Genomic DNA, 21,524 nt, shown 5'->3' with positions numbered 1-21,524 from the left:
AATATCTTTATAAGTTTTCAAATGATTCTATAAAAAAAAGGATTGCGCTGTGCAACTGATCTCATTGAAAAGTGAATATTCACATAAAATCTTTCTTGTGCAGACAACATGGTTAACAGATTTTAGTGGTGACGTCAATTTCATTAGGGTAGAGTTTAATTTAACACTATCCTTAAGGAGTAATCACAGAAAGCTTGATAACAAACGTAGATTTGTACAATCGGTGGACGAACCCTAAGCCGAGATGTCTTAGCAAACTCAGGGTCGCCGCAGCACTCCCTCCTAAACTCCCAAATGAGCAGTGTCATGGAGCCCATTAAAGTTAACCCAAGCGCAGAGAAGGTGGCCTGCGTCACTTGTCTAAGCTAAGGCTTCTGTGTTAATGTTCCTGGTGCGGTTAAGGGACTGTTCAGGAGCTTTTACGTCTTATCCCAGTCCTGACTGAACGAAAGCGTATGGTTCACCAAGAGGCAAGAGTAGACTTATATTTATGAAGAGTTAATGTTGTAGGGAAAAGCCCTGATTCAGAGTGCCAAAGCAGACACAGGGGGACTATAGTGCAGTCAGCAGCAGTCAGCAGCAGTTTGTTTGCACTATAGTCCCCCTGTGCAGAGGGCACTTTAGAAGAAGTTCTCCGACAGATGCTCTTTGTTTTCAGTCTGGGTTTCTAGGTGTGTAGAGTACGTAACCACTAGGATGTTTAAACTTCATTGGGAATGAACAAGAATGGTATCAGAGTGTGTGCGACAGCCACTATGAGATTGTTTACATACGTACCTTTATAAGCCTTAATAAGCGTTGTCAAACACCATATTTAAATACAGCAGAATATCAAGGATCAATTAGTGGTCAAGTATTATTAATTAAATTATTGTTTAAATTTCGGACGATTTGGGCTCCTTCAAAATGTACGATTTAAAAAATCCTCAGCATAACGAAATAAACTTCAACGGTCAAACTAAACTATAAGTATAAGTAGACAAACGGAGACACGCGTGAGCAGTGAGGCATGGGGAAAATAGCTCGACAAGTTTTAAAGACCACATCTTAATTTGTTACTTATTGTCTCTTTAAATATGAACAAACCATCGAAGATCTCTTCAAAGTTACAAATAGAGACAAAGTAACAAAATTTAAAGAGACAGTAATTCGCTGTGACAGACAATCACATGTTTAAGATGTGGAGCGTTATAGTATCACATGGCTCTTTCATTTGTGACTTTCTAAAATCATGTGACCGTTTTATTCGATAAATACAGTAAATGGGGTCATGTGATCAAAAATAGTCGGGTTATGTTCATTTTTTCATAAATGACGTCGATTACATAAACTATAAGCTTCCATACAAACGACTGATCAAAGAACCCGCGAGGAATACTTTAAATTCCTTTGTTGTAAAAGCAAATCCGATAGATCAGCTGTCCAGGAAACTGAATGAAACCAACCGGAAAAATGACCGGATGTTGCTCTCCTTGGCCAGCCGTAGTCAGGTCTGAGGTTCGTTAATCTGGGCTACTACGGAGTTCTTTCTTAGGGAACGTCAGAAATTAAAGCTCCCTCGACACGCATATACCCCTAGCTCCCTACACACGCATACCCCTAGCTCCCGCGACACGCATACCCCTAGCTCCCTCGACACGCATACCTCTAGCTCCCTCGACACGCATATCCTAGCTCCCTCGTCACGCATACCCCTAGCTCCCTCGACACGCATACCCCTAGCTCCCTCGACACGCATACCCTTAGCTCCCTCGACACGCATACCCCTAGCTCCCTCGATACGTATACCCCTAGCTCCCTCGACACGCATACCCCTAGCTCCCTCGATACGTATACCCCTAGCTCCCTACACACGCATACCCCTAGCTCCCTCGATACGTATACCCCTAGCTCCCTCGATACGCATACCCCTAGCTCCCTCGATAAGTATACCCCTAGCTCCCTCGATACGCATACCCCTAGCTCCCTCGACACGCATACCCCTAGCTCCCTCGACACGCATACCCCTAGCTCCCTACACACGCATACCCCTAGCTCACTAAGTCACTACACACGCATACCCCTAGCTCCCTACACACGCATATCCCTAGCTCCCTCGACACGCATACCCCTATCTCCCTCGACACGCATACCCCTAGATCCCTCGACACGCATACCCCTAAGTCCCTCGACACGCATACCCCTAGCTCCCTCGACACACATACCCCTAGCTCCCTCGACACGCATACCCCTAGCTCCCTCGATACGCATACCCCTAGCTCCCTCGATACGCATACCCCTAGCTCCCTCGATACGCATACCCCTAGCTCCCTCGACACGCATACCTCTAGCTCCCTCGACACGCATACCCCTAGCTCCCTCGATACGCATACCCCTAGCTCCCTCGGGGGGCATTGAAGCAGCTATACAGAAACTATAACTGCAACTTGTTTTATTACTATCTCATCTTAACTACGGATGATAATTGGTCCTGACCTGTTTTAAGCCTATAATAATTGATTCTTTAGAATATCTGGTTTTATTTGATATTAATTGTGTAAGACCTGGTTTCCAGTATTTCAGTAAACAGAAAACATCATAATAAAAGACGTAGAGACGGAGTTGAGGATAATGGTCAAACGATCAGAAAAACGAATTGTTTTACCCCAACGGGCATTTAAGATCGGTTTTATGTCAACAATAAATATTTGATTGGACTAAAGATCTAAGCTTTCGATTGCAAGAAGACCAATTATGAGGTGACCCTCAGATTGTGATGTTTTGGGAAAATCAGAAATGTGTCAAAATTTAGTATTTCGTACGTGGAGTGGTACATGGTAGAAGTCAGAAGCGACGTTGCCGAGACCAGACATTAAAGAGGAGCAGCAGTGGAAAAGACGATACCGCCGTTCACCAGGTTTAAACTCAGAACAATTTTCCTTATTTTTAGTATAATCCGCTGGTAAAGTAACGGCAACCATTCTGCAACAGCCTCTTGATCTTGGGATATCAGAGTCGCATATGCCTGGTATCCATCCGTGTCTTAAATACGACGCATTAATTGTACGATTATTATTAAATAATTTTAGTGAAATACGATGAAACTGCTAAACGCTAAAATCCAGCTCCTATATTACACGGGTCGGCGCCTAGCTGGAGAAATTAAAGAGGTTTATCTCAAACTCGGCCTAAATTTATCTGTAATTTTCAAAAGCAGTTGCAATGGGTATAACTATATCTTAATATGAACGGTAAATTTGTGATAGCTATCCTCCTGCTATCTCGGTAGACTGGTCTAATTGAAATCGAAAGGACTAATGGAGGTGTGACTTAGTAAGACCAAGGAACAAGCCCGATGTTTGCCTCCTGGAGGAGTATGACCAGGGTATTGCCATGGTTACCAGGGTATTGCCACTCTGGTTACCAGGGTATTGCCACTCTGGTCACCCCATTATGGCGGGAAACCTGGCGATCCTAGTAAACATATCTGTAAAACTTGTCCAGAACGTGTCTAAATCGCGTAAATATGACCTTGTTAACTGTCTACAAATTGTTGCACTTTGGTCGAGCAACAGCTGAAGTTTATATAATTATAATTAGCGATAACTGTTAAATTGTGATCATGATATCATTATACCGTATATAAATGTCGTATCAAAATTGTATGTGGTTGACCACTGATTAACGGGTGAAAGATGGTGAATTTAGTGATACATTTAAAAGATGGCTTTGTGTTCCTCAGATTGCGTGCACAACCATACAAATGGGATTTTTTAAAGAAAATGAAACAAAAACATAATTTGTATGAAATGCATGTTTCATCTCTATTTTTAGCGTACTATATGGGCACCTAAAATAAGACGTTTTTTGCTGTTTAATTTTAGATAAGAGTTTTAATCAAATCGTGAACTTCGCGGGACTATTAATCTAACACACTACTTTAACTTATTAATTTGCTTAATAAGCAATGAAACGGCATCAAGTAGGTGATATCTTCGTAAATAAAATTACATCTCTAGCCTACAAAAAAGGAACATGGTTAGAAACAACAGTAATTCTTACAAATGATAGAAAATTGAAAATTATTATAAAAATTACAAGCTGAGCAACCTAAGAAAAAAAATCGAAGGTTGTAACACTAACTGTACTTAAGATTTCAATTAAGATATTACAAATATGCGAATGAATACTGAATAAAAAACAAGTTTCTACAGACATTCTTTTATTTGCACTGGACACGAACGTGTGGTAACAGGGTAAACAAAATTAACGATCAATATATACTCAGTATGCGTTACTAATCAATATATAGCGTTATATTGTAACTTTAAATACTTTAGTATCATTAAATTTTGTAGGTATTTCACGCTATTGATAGTTATATAACAGATTATTTTAACATTGTAAATTTCAGCTATGTAAGAAGTTATTGTAACGTCTTGTCCATGACAAACGCGTGTGCCAAGAAGTTGACAACTATTTGTTTTAAACACTGAGTGGGTACTCTCATTTCGTCCTCAACTAATTTTCTAAAATAGCACAAAAGTATGTGTTGAACAGAACTGTTCTAACGATGACTAATAACACTGAAGGTAGTAGTTGTTTAATAATAGAATAATCGAACGAGCAGGTTTGATTATTTTCATAATCGTACTACAAGCGAGTGACATTATTGTACTATCATACCTTAAACTAGAAACCCAAGGGTGTAATAAAATTATAATGAAATAATGGTACTGCTGCTAACACAACTGCAGAATATTATGTAAACCTTATAAATTATGATTGTAAAAAACTATATTTTAAAATGATTTCGCTGATCGGAAATTATCTCCTTATTTTTTAACAACCCCACTTTCCAGATCAAAGTTTAGCTGTTTTACTCATCCTAAAATCGCGCGGAGATCTTAAATTCCAATTTCGATCAATCTCTGAACTTAAATCTAAAATGCTTACCATGCAGTAGTCCCCCAAGCCATCCCCAGCCATCTCAATGTGTCACCTTCAAGAAGATTGATACTGGGATATATCTAGCGTCACCTTCAAGTGCAGGAAAATCCAGACGGTGATTATAGCTGGCTTCAGTTCTCAAATGTACTACGTCGTAGAGTGCAAGAAGATATATTATATACAAAGCGATCCAGAGACCAGAAGTTGTATATTATCTACGTACAGAGTAGGTGCGATTGTCAATATATGGTTTGTAACTGTACTTAAGATGTCAATTAGAATATGACGAGTATGCGCATGATAGATAATAAACATGGAATTAGTTTCTACAAACATTCTTTTAGTTGCACTGGACACGAACGTACGGTTACAGGGTAAACAAAAGTGACTTACGATATATATTATATACGCAGTATAACGTAGGTGTAATCAAATATTATACAGCGTTATATAGTAACTTTAGATGCTTGAATAAGTTATTTTGGCAGTAAATTTTACCACCATCGATTAGCAGTAAATAGTCAAAATTTTATAAAATACCATAAAAGTATGGGTTGAATTCTTATAAAAATATATTGAAATACACAACGGCAAGTAGGTGACATTTATTTAAATTTAGATGGTCTGAACAGCCCCATTTTCCAAAATGTTACATCACGCAAAATAGTTTCAAAGACATATCTATATAAAAGAAATTACCTTGATCACAAATAATGACCTGGATTGTAGATAAATTCGTGACAAACCGATAAAGTTATGATGATATCATTATTAGGTCATACATCCGGATCCCGACGGCACTCTCGCGGCACTCTCACGGCACTCTGGCGGCACTCTGGCGACACTGTCGTCACACTATGGCGGCATAGCGCCAACTTAAAATAAAAACATCCTAAACAAACCTTGTAGAATAAGAAACAGTCGGTTCCAATGAGTAGTCCTGAGGGGTCCTGACTGCCAATAGTTCCAAAAGAGGAGAGCTTCTTCCACGCCTGAAACAATGACAATGTAACGTTGGTCACGTACGTGTTACCATGACAACAAGGGGTTATTCAGGGTTACTACTAGTTACTCTGTGTTATTGGACACTGGAATCGGTTATGGAGATAAGATGAATTTTAAAGTTTAGAAGAGTACACGTATTTACGATATTGACTTATTGAGATTAGACAAATCACAGATAAATAAACGTTAAATCCATTAAAATATAAAATAAAATAAAACAAATCCATTTTAATACAGCACACTGCGATTAACTTTCCAATCTACTACTCTTCTAGTACTGAAAGTAAAAATCATGCATTGTCTCTTACCGCTGACGAAACAAGAGGAATTGAAATAATAGGCCCATATTCCACATATTCCACAATATAAGGCCCATTATATTCCACAATAATTTGCATTTGGAAAAGCAGCACTATAACGATGACTTAAATGTGAACAAACCTATGTTTGTGTTTATTTTTGGTTGCCATGGCTATTTCACGTAATTAATTACCTAGGCGAACACTCGCCGCCACTAATATTCATAAAATAACAACCACACGTGTTTCAGTTTATTGATGATGAATGATGATGTGTCATGTGCATCCATTTAATATCAACTCATCAATCACAATGGTCAGTAATTGAACATACAGACAAACATCTGACAAGACTGCCAAAACATATCCTAGCAAAACATCCTAGCAAAACAGTTTCACAGAAAACAGCATGGGACAGATCGCCTAACACTCCACCATATACTTACGTATTTAACATTCAACACCATAACGAAATTGCAACTTATATAAACGATAAAGTCAGGGAGATCTGACTGCAGTAGTACTATAGCTGGAGCTGAAGCCGTGTACGTGATGCGTAGACTGCACGTGTGTGATGCGCGCTCTGCACGTGTGTGATGCGCGCTCTGCACGTGTGTGATGCGCGCTCTGCACGTGAAGCAGGTACCAGATATTCGTGCTGTCTTCCGTCACTAGTTTGGGTTCATTACAAGATTGCTAAATGATAACGTACGGATTAATAGCACGATGTTAAGCGTAGGCCAGATGTATTAGGCCAGTTTACCGTACGTAAATAGCCGACTGTCCTGAGATTCATTGGTCTAAAGTCAGGCCCGGGGGTATTATCCCATAAAGTGAGGCCCGGGGGTATTATCCCATAAAACTGCTCCCGTGAAATGTGAAATGGGAACTCAGAAACGAGCCGTGAAATTAGGTAAGCGTTCTAACTACCTTTTCCCTGTACAATAAAATCACAATTTAAACTCGTTTGGGTTGGTTTAGGCGCCATAATGGTCTTTAATCAATATCGTCATAATCTTAATGTATTTAACATCTGGCCAGTTTTTTGCGACTGAAAGCTTAGTAAGACTGCGACGAGTTAAATCATCAATCATTTCTTGATGAGGTATTCCAGTAACGATCGAAACTGACCCCTTGGCTCTTTTAGCATCGTCAAAACACTAAATGATCCAGATCAACAACTCAGCTGTCACGCACTAAACCGTCTCAAGGGTAAACGCCGTTTACAAGTGAAACACCGTTTACAAGTGAAACCATACATGAACAATGGAAACGCATAAAGGAGATAAAAATTGCCACAACAAAACTTTTCAGTTGTAACAAATATCCACTATGAGATGGAAGTTTTCGAATGAAGCAGTATTGTTGAGATAGAACATAAGATTAAAAACAGCACCACTGAGAAGTGCCCATGATCGCAGACGCCCATTGAAACGCAGATTGTTCCAAACATTTCGAGCTCACGTATTGACTACAAAAAAGCAGGCTCTGAAAAGGACAAAGGCGAGTTCGAACGGGAGGCTAATCATGCCAGATTTGGTAAAATGTGTGTCAAGATCCAGCAGGAGGGAGGCGATGCAGGCACAGGGGGGGGGGGGGGGGGGCGATGCAGGCGGCCCTAATCCTGCGCACGCCCCTGTCAAGATCGAATCATAAGGACTGCAATCTGCATTCTGGTGCAGTGAATACTGGATAGTATTAGTAACAATACATAACCTGCTTTTTTTTAATTAATTTCAACAAGCAAAATAAAACAAACTAGATTGATTTTGTTAAGGAGCTCAGGTAAAACAGGGTATTATATTGACTGATGTTAAAACTCGATAGGATGTTCCTCTAAACGCTAGTAAATACTAGTTACCGTCAAAGCTGTAAAGCAAATACACAGCATTTACTTGCACATAAAGTGATAACCAGCACTAGATTTACATGTAATCCCCTTGTTAATACCCGATTAGATCCAGCCCAACAGTCCAACAACAACCCACGTGATCGCTCAGAATAAAGGCTAATTATTGGATAGTTGGTGTTAACAGGCAAACACTATATTTTCAGGGTTTTAGCAACAAACAGTCGATGTCACAGTCAGTGAGCCAGTGAATCCAATGATCATTAAGACGATTAATGAATCGTCTGAAGACGATTTACACATTTATTTTGAAAGCTCCTGCTAAAAACAAACTTTTCGTATCACTTTTATGTTTTAAATAATCCCCCTCCAGGAATGATCATTAAGCTGACAGTTGCAATGAAGATTGAGCTTATAAAGAATGATTCTTATTAATACTTTCAAATTGTGGTATAGGTGAAATTACTTTATCATGTTTATATCCACTATCCACTGTTCAGTCTACATTGAACAGTCAAAGTCACACCTAATATCCAATATGGAAAGTACGTTAGTTTGTAATCTCAGATGTCCTATTAAATCTAGTTGGAGCCGCGCTATACGAATAACACGGAAACACTATCATTTCTGTGATGAGCAGATCTTTTTAGTTCAAGACAAGATTCAAAATGTGGCCATAATATTTGGTTTCTCTTGAATGACAGTTAAATTTTGCATATCCAATAGAAAGCAAAAGTTTGAAATTTATAATTTATAAATTTAATTCTATACAAGTACAACGGTCCTCGCATTCCCACTTTGCATAATGTTGGGGCTTCGATTAAATCTGACAAGGTTTTAGCTGTTTTGATCACTTTTATAGTCTATGATATCCTCAGTATTTGACAAGTCATGCTAAAAAGTAAAACGATGGCGAGGACAAAAACTCTACTTACCGGGCAAAGAGTTTCCTCAATTACACTGTACTGTCGCTTGAGTACAGGAACTGCTCTTGGCATTACTCCCATCAATTGTCGACTCGACAATGACCGCCCAAGAATTGGCATTCCTGATGCTCCTCGAGGCATCCTATACCCCTCTTTCGTTGTAAATCAAATTAGTTCAAAATTCGTGTTTTATGCAAGAAAATTAACAACTTTTTCAAATTACTATTATAGGCATTAAAATCGTCGTCAAGCAGCAGATAATACTATGGTTTAGTTTAAAACTAATAACAACACTACAAATATAGTACATTTATTGAGAATTATGTAATGTAACGCGATGCAGAAGTATTTTAAGCGGGCATATCCTGTCCAAACCCAGGATACATGACATACAAGATTCGTTTTAATTATGATGATGTTACAGAAGAAAGGAATTAATTTAATGTAGCACGAGAAGTCCCGTTCTCCTCGCGTTTCCCTTGTCCCATATATGGGAGTATCAGTAAACGAGCGTCTTAAAAATCGGTCATGAGCCACCTAGATGCAATGAAGCGCTAGTTTATCCAGTTTAGTACTAGTTACCAATTTACAAGTCACAATCAAACTTGCAAAAGTGTAACACATGATCGACTTGATTGAAATTACCAATTCTGCGACTTACGACTTGCATATTTCCAGCTGTTCCTCGCACTGCCAGGTACTTTTTAAACTAACCCTATTCCTGGTCTACACTTCAAGTAAAAATAACATGTTGATTTACAGTGTTAACTCTGGTGTGGTCGATATAGAGTGACAGATGTCATGGCTTAGTGCACGAACCTCTTCAATGCTTTAAAGGGCTAAAACTCTATTCCGATCCAATCTAATTCTGTTATATCTCCTATATATCTATACTATATCTATACTAAGTGTATATATATGGTAATTGCTGTCGTTTTGTTTCTTTAGAAGCATGAGTCAGCACATGATTAACCAAGATGATTGGAAACATTCCAGATTGCGTTTAGGTGATTAAAGTCATTCTGAGTTATCTAATCAGAGTTAACTTCTTCTTAATTTTCAGATTTCCATATTAAACATGTGAGTTAACAAAAGTTGATCGATTGACAAATGATTGACATCGGAGTCCCCCTTCTTACTACTGGCCACACATTTAGCACTTCAGTAAACGAAAAAGCAAAAGGGGTAATAATAGGCGAACAGCTAAGTTGGGAACCACATCTTAATCATTTATCTTTAAAGCTGAACTCCAGTGTTATATCGATTAAGAGAATTTGCAAATTCATTCCCAAATCTGAATATTTGAAACTATACAATGCTCTTTTTATGTCACATCTTAGCTATTGTATAAGTTGCTGGGGTGGGATCCCTAAACATAAGCTGAATAAAATCTTTGCAATTCAAAAACGATGTATAAGACTGCTATTTGGTAACATTCCCAATTATGATCATAAAGAATACTACTTAACCTGTGCACGTTCAAGAACTTATAATGAACATATGGCTAGCAAGAACTACTGTCTTGAAAACACAAAACCGCTGTTCACTGAGCAGAGCACACATTTAGCACTTAACACTAAACAAAAAAGCAACTCCAGAATCTACTCTATTCATAGTCTCCTATTCCTACTCCTTCATCAACAAAAGTTCACCTGACTTGTGAGTTGTGCTGATATTCTTCAAAATAAAATCACATTTGGTAATATTACTGCAGAAAATCCTGAGGCTAAGAGGGCCCTAATACCATAGCAATAATCTAACGAGCTTACGAGTTTGATTGTATGTACGAATCACACTACAAGGAAGTGATGTTATTATATTATATGTTTATACACAATTGCAGAATATCAAAAAGTGGGACCTCCATTATCAGTAAATCGGTAGATTGAATAGCTAGTCGTCACGTTACAGCGTATTGCTTTTAAAACAGTTATTCTGCTCAACTGTACTGGACTAGATTATAAAGAACTTGAAAATTCAAAGTACCAACTTCAGAAGGAGGACCGCCACGGAAAATATCATTTCATACGTGAGAGCGATCAACCATTCGGCTTGAAATAGCGACAAATCCATTAATCGCTGTGACGTGGCACAGATCACAACAAATTTACGACGCTTCCTCATATAATGGTTCTCCCAGACGGGATAGTCGGCAAATAAATTGAAAACAGCCAGGCGGCCAGTGCGGGAACCGTACTGCGACCACTGCAGAAACAAGCGTTTTAGCACGTGTCGAGGAGGGCAAATTTCGATAAATCTTTGATAAACTCTAGCTGCTTCCTTAACATTGACTCCAATTGTTAGATCAAAGAAGAGTGTTTTTGTAATTTCATTGCTATTACCAACCTTTTTATAACAGTTTTACTACGGCCACCCTTTCTAAAAACTGTTGCTTTCATTTCTAACACGTTGTTCAGTTTATTGGACTTTCAAAGCTTTCTTACAACTACAGAATTTTGACTGAGTAATTGGTGATCAGCAGTGTGATAAGTAAATTATCGACCATTTTAATCCATATAAGGCTTCATATTTTACCCAAAAGAGTCTCAAAATATATTGTGTGATGGTTGAATTCATCGCACTGCTATAAAAACAGCTGTCAGTGCAAAATGATGCAACATATTTAAGTGTACACTTCATTTCCAAACTAAAATGTGCTAATTGCAAACGGAATCAAAACTAAGAAACGACCGAAGCGGGATTATCTATCGAACCCGAACATTCTGACAGACATCAAATTTGATGATTAACTAACGTTATCGGATGCGATAGACTGTAATGAATGTTTACCAACTTAGTTATTCCATAATAAGTTATCAACAATCTATTAAAGGGATGATTTGGCAGATAATTGATTTTTTGATCTTTTTAACGATCCTTTTAATAGAATTATATGGCGTGATCGATAGTGAAACCTGGGCCAATGTTTCTTATGCCAAACCATAAGGGAAAATCACAAAGAAGATCTTGTTAACAATATAACCTAATTCATATGATCACTGATGTAAGGCGAATAGTCAAGGATCTGAAGACATTCCCGTCTATATAACTTCCGCCCCGGGGTTTGAGACTTGGAATAGCTCAAGGGACCCATCAGAAACAAATTTGGCTTGGGTAGAAATGTTGGTTATGGTGCAGTTTTGTGCAATTGTTTTGTGACCACACCCTTTTTTGCTCTCGCTATTTGCACACTAAATGCGAGAAATAAGATCATGTTAACAAGAGGGACACATTTATAACCTAATTCATCTTATCACTGATGTAAGGCGAATGCTAAATAATAGAAGCAAAACAGGAAATGATTTTAAAACTTATATCCTGCTTCAAATCTTCCCCCTTCAAGTTTTCTCCAACTCACCTTTGTCTCATGCTGCTGTGTATTTTCTGGGGCCATGACGTTTTGCCGCCTGTTGAGTAAAATAGTTGCTCAATTCTGGGCAGTTATTTTCAGCCTGTTGAGTGTAATAGTTGCTCATTTCTGGGCAGTTATTTTCAGCTGGTTCAGGATTATACAGTTCACAAAAAGACCAGGCTTCGTTTTGCGGTTGCGAAGTCGGGAAAACAGAAAGGCTAGAGTTTATACAGTATCAAACAAATAAAGGAAAACGAAAAAGCCCTAAAAAGGATAGGCAGCTTGCAATTCACAAAGCACAACTCTAGCCGTACAATAGAGGGCACAAGGCTAGCACATAAAGGGGATGACGTCGCAAGTGGTACAACCCACCTTACAGCGAAAATGAAGCCACAAACATTGGACGTCAACCCATGCAGATTCTGACAAGAAACCTCCCGCATTACCACAAGTACCACGGATTTAATATTATCAAACAGAAACTCGGTCAGAATCTTCAATTCATGTTTGGTTGCTGCCCTGCTCCCACAAAGAGGGCCGGACTTTATCGACTTTTTTCAATTTTGAAATTGTTTTGGAGGCACTGTCGGCCTATTAATGCCGTATCTAATATCATTATAACTTTTTGTAAGCTTCCGGAGGTTCGTTTGGTGAGGTCACATACGTTTTAAAGCAAGTCTAAACTGACAAATTCTACAGGAAAAAGTGCTTTTAGACACATATTATTGTGGTTGTGGTGGTTTTTGGCGGTGAATCAGAATAGGTCATCGAAATTATCACAAACAACACAAAACAGTGTTACTTAAAGGGGTTTCATAATTCCCGGGTATACTTTGAAATTTCGTTCAAGATCTTTTGTAAGATCACGGCAGGTCTTTGTTCTCAAATTCTAAAATAGCACAGGATTCTGCTGAAGCAAAAAAGTGTAGGTAATTGCAGGAGACGGAGATCACCACTCCCCAGAGTCGATTTGATTGGGGACCAGCTTTTGGTACACTGGTTAATGTTTACTATAATATTAAAGTATTACAATTACATAAAATTAGATAAATATAAATTCCCTTTGCTTAGGACGTACCAAAATATCCAAAAATGAAACGATGCACCTTAGCACACAACACAATACATAAACAACTGGCAGTGTATCCTCAGAAAAGAGCCCTATAGATAAACCTGGCCTGGGTGAGACCTGCATTGCGATTGCTATTCAGCGATGTGTGCTCTACAAGTCATCACATACCTGAGTTACAATCACGGTTGCAGTTTTATAACTCACAATTAAAAGTTCCTCGTTATCGGCCGAAATCAACAAATACACGCCGAAATCAACAAATACACGCAACAGCCATAGATAAGAGCCTTATAGTACATTTAAATCGAAGAAATATGGATATCAAAAACACTATATGTTACATCTTGACCTTATCTACACTTAAAATCTTGCCGTCTCTGATATAATGATACTTTGTTGGCTGAGCAGCAATCATTTCCTTCATTTTTACAACAAGTTTCTGGTGAGCTGCTTTCTCCTCCCTATTTCTGTCAGGTGTGATGTACCACATGTGTGGTACGCTACATAATTAGATTTCTTCAGATTTCTTGCTCGAGCAAGAACCATTTTGACTGATTCCGTGCAAGCCAATGTCACTTTTAACGGTCTTGGTTTACCACTATCTGCAGGTTTTTTAATCCCGATCAAACTTGCTGCCACCACTTGAGGATCACACCCCGATGATTCCCAAATTTCGGTAATCACTTCTTCTGCCACTATATGTGGATCACTGCCGTAATTCTCTGGCACACCGTAAACAATGAAATTCTTACTGCGGACGTCATCTTCAACTACAGTTTTCACAGCTGTCTTTATACTGTCAATCGACGGAGCACTGGTAGTTGTTTCACAGTTCTCCTTCACGATGTCGCACCATGTTTTTTTCATCTCAGTTTGTACAGTTTGCTGGACAGAGTCGAGCTCTTTCTGTTGCTGTTTGATAAGATCCTTCTGATAATTAAGCTGCTCTGATTTCAGTCTGTCTATCGTACTGGCCGCAGATTTACATAGTTCAATATTGCCTGTCATCAATTTAGAAAGTTTTTCAACAGCATTAGCCAAGGGGTCTTTTGTAATGGCCATTAATCTCGAATGATTCAGCTCTGTAACGGTTTGAGTTTTCGAGAGTTTCAAAATGTCATACAACGCCACTGATAACTCTTTTTCGAGTCTGTTCAAATTTTCCACAGTGAATTCCATTGTACAAAGCAAAGGCAAGCTGAGTAGCTGGCGTGTCGATGTAAAGATAAAACAACTGATAAGAGAGCAATTAAAATTGTTGCAAATGCTAGAATAACTGATTGTAACTGAAAATAACTGATTGTAACTGAGTCCACTTGAAGGTAAATACCTTACAAAAACTCTTTGAAATAGGCACATTACCAAAAGAAGAATCCACTGAAGTCCAGGTAATGAAAATTGGACTAACTTTGAAGAAGTAAAATAATCGATAGCAGACCCCATAGCAGACCACAAGTCTTGAAAACTAAGAGTCTTTTACCTAGGAGGGGGTTTGGTAGTCCAAAAGAAATATCGGGAACTGAAGGGGGAGGGAAATGGTAACCAAACTATGCGCCATGGTAACCAAACTATGCGCCATGGTAACCAAACTATGCGCCATGGTAACCAAACTATGCGCCATGGTAACCAAACTATGCGCCATGGTAACCAAACTATGCGCCATGGTAACCAAACTATGCGCCATGGTAACCAAACTATGCGCCATGGTAACCAAACTATGCGCCATGGTAACCAAACTATGCGCCATGGTAACCAAACTATGCGCCATGGTAACCAAACTATGCGCCATGGTAGCCAAACTATGCGCCATGGTAACCAAACTATGCGCCATGGTAACCAAACTATGCGCCATTTATATTACAAAAAATGTGCAGATAAACTAGAGCTTAAAACTTTGAACGGAAACGAGTTATTCGGTATTCCTAAGCATGAACAAGGAAAATTATTTATGGCAGTGAATCACTAACAGTGTGAAAACAGAGACAGAATTGTCAGAGCCAATCCAAGGAAAGTAACTGTCAGAATATCAACTGTTAGCTGAGTATAGGGTGAGCTGTCAAGCTTTTATTGTTAAAACAAATTAAATTCCGGAAAATTTTAGTTCAACTGAGAGCAAATTGTTTAGTGTATTACTCTTGCCTCTCAATATTTGGGTAAGTTTGACGAGTCTGTGAAAGTAAGCAGTACCATGCAATCCCTGTTCTTTTGAAGGTCACGGTTTTAGATTTTAAAAGTGGGTACATAATTGGTGATATCTAGATTCCTTTAATGTATGGAAGCAGAAGAAGTTCATTATAATGGACAAAGGCCCGAGTTTTATAGTTTTATGGGTAGAAAATTACGACAGTATAAAACGTAAAGACCTGCAAACTTTCGCACGCGGGAACGCGGAAGTTATACAACAATTTCTCCGATCACATTCAATTTCTTCGAATCACATACAATTTAGACATTCGATATATACCAAAGAATTTTCAACAGTTGCCTAATGTTACCCAATGTTCACTATGGACGTGGATATTTCGGCAACATTTTTAGAGTTAGAGTTTATAGTGCTGTCAGGCTGGATAGGTTCGAGGGTTAACTTGAGGGTTAAATCTAATTATACTTTGCAAATCAGGTAAAATTTGGGATACCTTTTAAACTTGGTTCGCATAGTTTAAGTGATTAAGTAGCATAGTAACTCTGAGAGGACAACATAAACCCTAGTAAGTAGTAAGCGACATGGCAGTTTGCCCGTGCATCATGGTATCTGGTTCGCTGCATTCACCATATTATACTAGTGATCTGTTACAACTCACTAGCATTCTGATTACATGTGATCACAACGGAGTGGAACAACAAACACATTCCGTAGTTTGAGCAAACAGCTATCCAGCGTATCTGTATTACGAGCCGACAAAGTGAAACATGCAGCGGACACTGTACTGTCAGACGAAATTGAGAGACGAAATTTTCAAAACCTATAATTATATTATAATGTATTGTCTCGGACCAATTCTTGTCATATTGCAATAAAGATCTGTCACACTGTGACAGTAATTGAGTGGATTTTCAGGAAGAAAAAATTTTGTTTCTTGAAATCAGAACAATTATTTTCTCACCTGCTTGAAGCTGGCACGACCCATGATCACACTGTGACAGTAATTGAGTGGATTTTCAGGAAGAAAACATTCTGTTTCTTGAAATCAGAACATTTATTTTCTCACCTGCTTGAAGCTGGCACGACCCATGATCACCAACACACTCAGTTTTACGTTACACCTACCCAACTGCAGAGCTGACAAACACATAAACGTTTAATAACAGTCGGTGCTACACCACTCCATATCATGATTTGATTGGCGCGATGCGAATCAATACAAGAACATGAGTTATATGTTGCAGACAATTTCATTGTATATTGCATCTCAAAATTAAATGTGTTCGATCTATATGTAGGTGACTGGTTGTTTTTTAATGTCAGGGTTTACTTTGATCTGTTGTTCGTTCGAAACGAACGGATCACACGAATTGTTGCAATGTTGTTGTTTATCTTAATAACGAAAGTGCTCCATAAATGGAGGGAGGGATGGATATTGGATATGTATGAAGTTTCAAAGGTGGTTACTGTGAAGTTCGCACCCCCTTTAACAACGAAAGTGTTCCATGAAACATTAAACATAAAATGTACACTCAAATCTGGGTCTGCCCTTTCTGAATAAATGATAAGAAAAGATCTCACCCACAAAACCAAATCTCAAAAATATTCAGTTCTAAACGTCCATCTTTCCATTTAGAGTTATAATGTTTAAACTTTGGATGACGTTTTACGGATTCTACAGACTATTTGGGTAGATAATGCAGTATCAGCGTTCAACTCCATGCCTAGCCTTAATATAAAAACAAAAAACTGACCACGCCACACGCACAAAGCATACCTTCAAGTTCAACTGCATCTTCTTACTCGTGAAACTCCACGCATAAATATAACAGAGGAGAGTAACAGATGGATTAACTGCAACGCCCAGTACTCCTTAGCAACGCCCAGTACTCCTTCATGATGGTTCAAACTTTATGAAAGCGTTAAACTTAACCCCTACGGATACGGCCATTGGAGGACTTCGCCGCTTCAAAGCGCCGCACAAACTATCATTCTTGATCGAGATCGTTGCTCTGTTAATTCGCAGAGAAACGATCTGGAAGGGTTAAACTTAACCCCTACGGGTACGGCTGCCAATGATAAGAATATTCCACTTTATACGAACACTTACGAAAATGAGCTGAGATAATCCCAATTCATGGTAAGGCAGTGAATCGGTTAATCATTAAATACGACAAACCCACCGGCTGACGGCTATCAAACGGCAGAAAACACGGTGAAATTAAACGCTTTAATCAGTCAAAATTATGTTCATGTACATAGATCACTGGACTGGCAAGCACGCACGATTTTTAATGTTTAATCACACCTTAGTTTATTAAATTATAATATGTATTATATAAAATCATAATACAAAGATTTAAATTAACAAGCACTTTCTTATATTTTTGAAGAGGTGGTACGATTATAAATTTCCAGGTTTGTTTCCAGGTTTCTGACTTGTTGGATGAATTTTCTGAGCTGAGATCACATTAGATAAAAAGTTGACATTCACATATTACGTACTGACTGAGGGGGGAAGGGGGTTTCTAAATGATTACGCTAGTGTAATTTCGACACAATAGCTGTGTGTAAAACTGATTATGGAGTGGGGGTTAAAAATTGTCCAAAAATTGATTACGTAGTATGTGAAGGGTCCCTAACTTCGCTAAAGTTTTAATATTATCACAATTACTGATTAATTAATCCTAATTACTTAATTAATACTAAGTACTGTAACTTAGATACTCTAATAACGGTTTACTTACCATAACAGCGAGGATCTTCTGTAACCGCTTACCAGGAACTCAAAACACACAAATTAAATGAACGAATTAAATGAACGAATTAAATGAACGAATTAAATGAACGAATTAAATGAAAGATTTAAATGAAGAAGATCTCCAGCGAACAAGTACTCCAGTTCATACAAGATTTGTGTAATACAATTGAAGAAGGACCGACTGCATGAACGCATCCGATATTAATCAAGAAAAACAAGCTGGGGCCTGGGTCCCATACGTTACTAACATAATGTTCTAATAAACTTTATGCGTGATCGCGCAATAATATAAATGCTAAATGTTTTGGTAAACTGTAATATGTATTTCAATAAACTTGGTGTTCTAGATTGTGACCACGTTCGCGTTGTTTCCGTATTACGTCGCCACTCAGCCACCGAGCTGTATATTGGTAGTAGCTACTTGTGATGTAGGAGGAGCAAAGTGCAAAGACAATGTCACTAACTGTCACTAACTGCTAGTGGCAGTTAGTGACAGTTTCTTTGCACTTTGCTGCTCCTGTGGCCCGCAGCATGGGGCAGCTGTATATTGGTAGCAGATATATAATCATTTAAATCGCACTTAACTTACTTTTCATGCTTACTGTTAAAATAAGTATAGTTCGACTGCAACTGTCATGATTCTAGCTGTACAGTGTATATCACACCGAAAACCATCAGAAGATAGGGTTATTAACCAACTGTCATATTTTTTATCTTAATTTTAATTTTCAGTACTTTTTACCTAACATTATCATTTTTTTAGCTAGCAGAATGGTTTTCAGAGGGCATTAATGAAATGTACTATGAGCTGGTCCCAAGTCCAGACGCCATTTTATTCTTTGTAATTTTCAATAACCCTGTCTAGTCTTTGACTACTGATAACAACGAGATATTAAGGTTTTTAACATCATCACTAAACACCAGTCTCCGAAGCTAAATTTTGCTAACCTTTGAACACATCTATAAAGTCTTCCAGATAGATACACAATGATCGCAACAGGCACATTTACATATGATATAATTATAATTAATTATATGAAGCTCCCTGTACTGATACTTTTCTGAGTATTTGGCCAAACACTATTTTAACTTCTGCAAATCAAGCTAATTTATATTGTTATTTCGGAATATGACGTTACCTAACTTGTTAGTCTTTCGCTCAGTTCCCTTTACTGTGCAAGAAGCTCGAAAAGAGTGCCGCACATAGGGAAAGGTGGCTTTTTTGCCCGATTTTGTACAGCGAAAAACCATCAACCTTTTAATATACTTAATAAGTCATTTAAGTATAAATATCAGATATCAGTATAAATTTTACTTAACAAGGAATAAAGTAAACTCACCTCAAATTCATCCTGAAAATTCTCTGCATTGCTATTTGCAATCACCAAAGACATGTCTCATAAGCGTTGAGTACTTTACACTTTACAGTCACAGAACAAAAAACAGCAAACTTACGCAAAATAACAGACCTCAAAATGGGGAAAACAGTCATGGTTAACTATGAACACGTGATCAAGTCATTCCATTGTCCTCAAACAAAAGAACTTAACAAGTATCCATAACAACCCCAATTGTAGTATTATAATAAACTAAGCACGTACCCTATACTCAATACTCGATAGTATCCACGTCGTCAGGAGCCTTTAGTCAGTCGTTCTGTCAATTGTTCGAGAGAAACACTGATATAGAAATGTGCGGCTGCTGTCGCCCTTCGAGAGGTGGGGTATTCATTTTCACCAGTGTTCTTTTGTCAGATCTGTGGGATAAGATCATTGCTGTGAATAAATGAGGACAAAGTGGGATAGTAAGGGGTGTAACTGTTTATCTAAAGGAAAAAAGAGACAGGCGCCATGAAGGGGGAGATTGAGGCTTTCCAAAAACAATTCTTTAAAATGCACCGGGGGGTACCAATGGCATAGAATGGAGAAAAATGGCATAAAATTCATCAAATGGCATAGAAATTTCATGGCATAAATGGAAATTTTGTTTGGCCAATTCTCCATTCATGCCAATTTATGCCATGAATTTAGGTCTTCATATTTGACCTTTAGGATGACTTTAAATTCGCAAATATTATTAGTACTTGAATAAGAGACATGTTTCATGCTTTATAACGCTTGAAATGATCTTTAAAGATTCATATGACAAATAAAGAAAATAGAAATGTATTATACCAAACATTCAAACATTTGACTATTCAAGAAAAGCAAATTCGAAAGTAGGACCCTAGAGCGGAGTCGAATCGCCAGGGTAGGACTCTAGAGCGGAACCCCCTTAACGGACCCATACTATGAGGACCCTAGAGCGGAGTCAAATCGCCAAGGTAGGATTCTAGAGCGGAACTCCCTTACCGGACCCATACTATGAAGACTCTAGAGCGGTACCCACATGCAAATTTTAGAGCGGTTAGAAATTTGAGAGTAAAGTTAGTTTTGAAGATTGAGCTATGTTTTTTAATCAATGATTAATAATAGTCGTCACATAATGATGATAGAATTGATACAACTTATTATACATTAATACTGCGAATCAAATATCTTGAAATAGTTCACTCAGTTCCTCGACCATCACGTTCCTCAACATGTCAAGGTGGGAGAGTGAGACAATGTCATGATCGTAGTAGACTTTTACTAAATGTGCCAGTCGGCTGTCCTTGGTACGCTGACGGGCTCGTTTTGCAGGAGGAGCATCCCCGTAACTCTCCTTGAGCATCATCTCATCTGTAGTGGACTGTTCTATATAGACAGCTTGAAGAAAGGTCCAGATAGTTGGGTAAGAGTGTCCCAACATTGCTGCAAACTTTCTGTTAAAGGCCTCTGCGTAGTTGAAGTTGCAGGTAGTCCGGTCGACGAGGTTCCAGGATTGCGGAGGAAAGCGGGCAGGTTTGGTGCTACGAGCGGTGGAAACTCCCTGTACCCAATTCGTCATGAAGTAGTTAAGGAAGTCGTCGAGGCCAAGGTGGGAGGGTATAAGATCTAGGAGCTCCATGAAAGAAGGGAGAACATCGTCCACTGGGAGAAAGGCAAGCTGCATAGTGCATAAGTCTACGTATCCACACTTGAACAGGACCTGAAGTCCAGGAATTAGTAAGGGGGTCGTTAATTCCTTCGTTGTAGTCCTTCTTCAGTCCGTTCTCCCGTACCCATCTCAGCTGTTCGTCCCCGGATGAAGTCTGAAAACGGCCTTCT

At 38.5% G+C, this 21,524-nt stretch overlaps 1 protein-coding gene across 8 annotated transcripts in view; it reads right to left on the bottom strand.

Annotated features, from left to right (window-relative positions):
* LOC134820496 (NADPH oxidase 5-like) overlaps positions 1–20,092 on the bottom strand; it is a 95,389-nt gene extending 75,297 nt beyond the window's left edge. For 2 of the 8 annotated variants that reach the window (XM_063830902.1, XM_063830909.1), the window contains exons 1-2: positions 16,642–16,705; positions 5,832–5,921 (exon numbers count right to left, since the gene is read on the bottom strand). In XM_063830902.1, the coding sequence (XP_063686972.1) occupies positions 5,832–5,921; positions 16,642–16,665 (114 nt within the window). In that variant the 5' untranslated portion in view covers positions 16,666–16,705. Of the gene's footprint in view, positions 1–5,831; positions 5,922–6,679; positions 6,761–9,017; positions 9,157–12,366; positions 12,431–16,641; positions 16,706–19,676; positions 19,813–19,937 lie in introns of those variants that run through there. The other 6 variants (XM_063830911.1, XM_063830907.1, XM_063830900.1 and 3 more) reach the window with 6 other exon arrangements.
* Positions 20,093–21,524: the final 1,432 nt, after the last annotated feature.

This window comes from Bolinopsis microptera, chromosome 9 (assembly GCF_026151205.1).
Source record: "Bolinopsis microptera isolate Bmic1 chromosome 9, MBARI_Bmic_1.0, whole genome shotgun sequence".
Lineage (NCBI taxonomy): Eukaryota > Metazoa > Ctenophora > Tentaculata > Lobata > Bolinopsidae > Bolinopsis > Bolinopsis microptera.
Note: the sequence above shows the minus strand (reverse complement) of the source record. Positions and strands in the feature narration are given on the sequence as shown.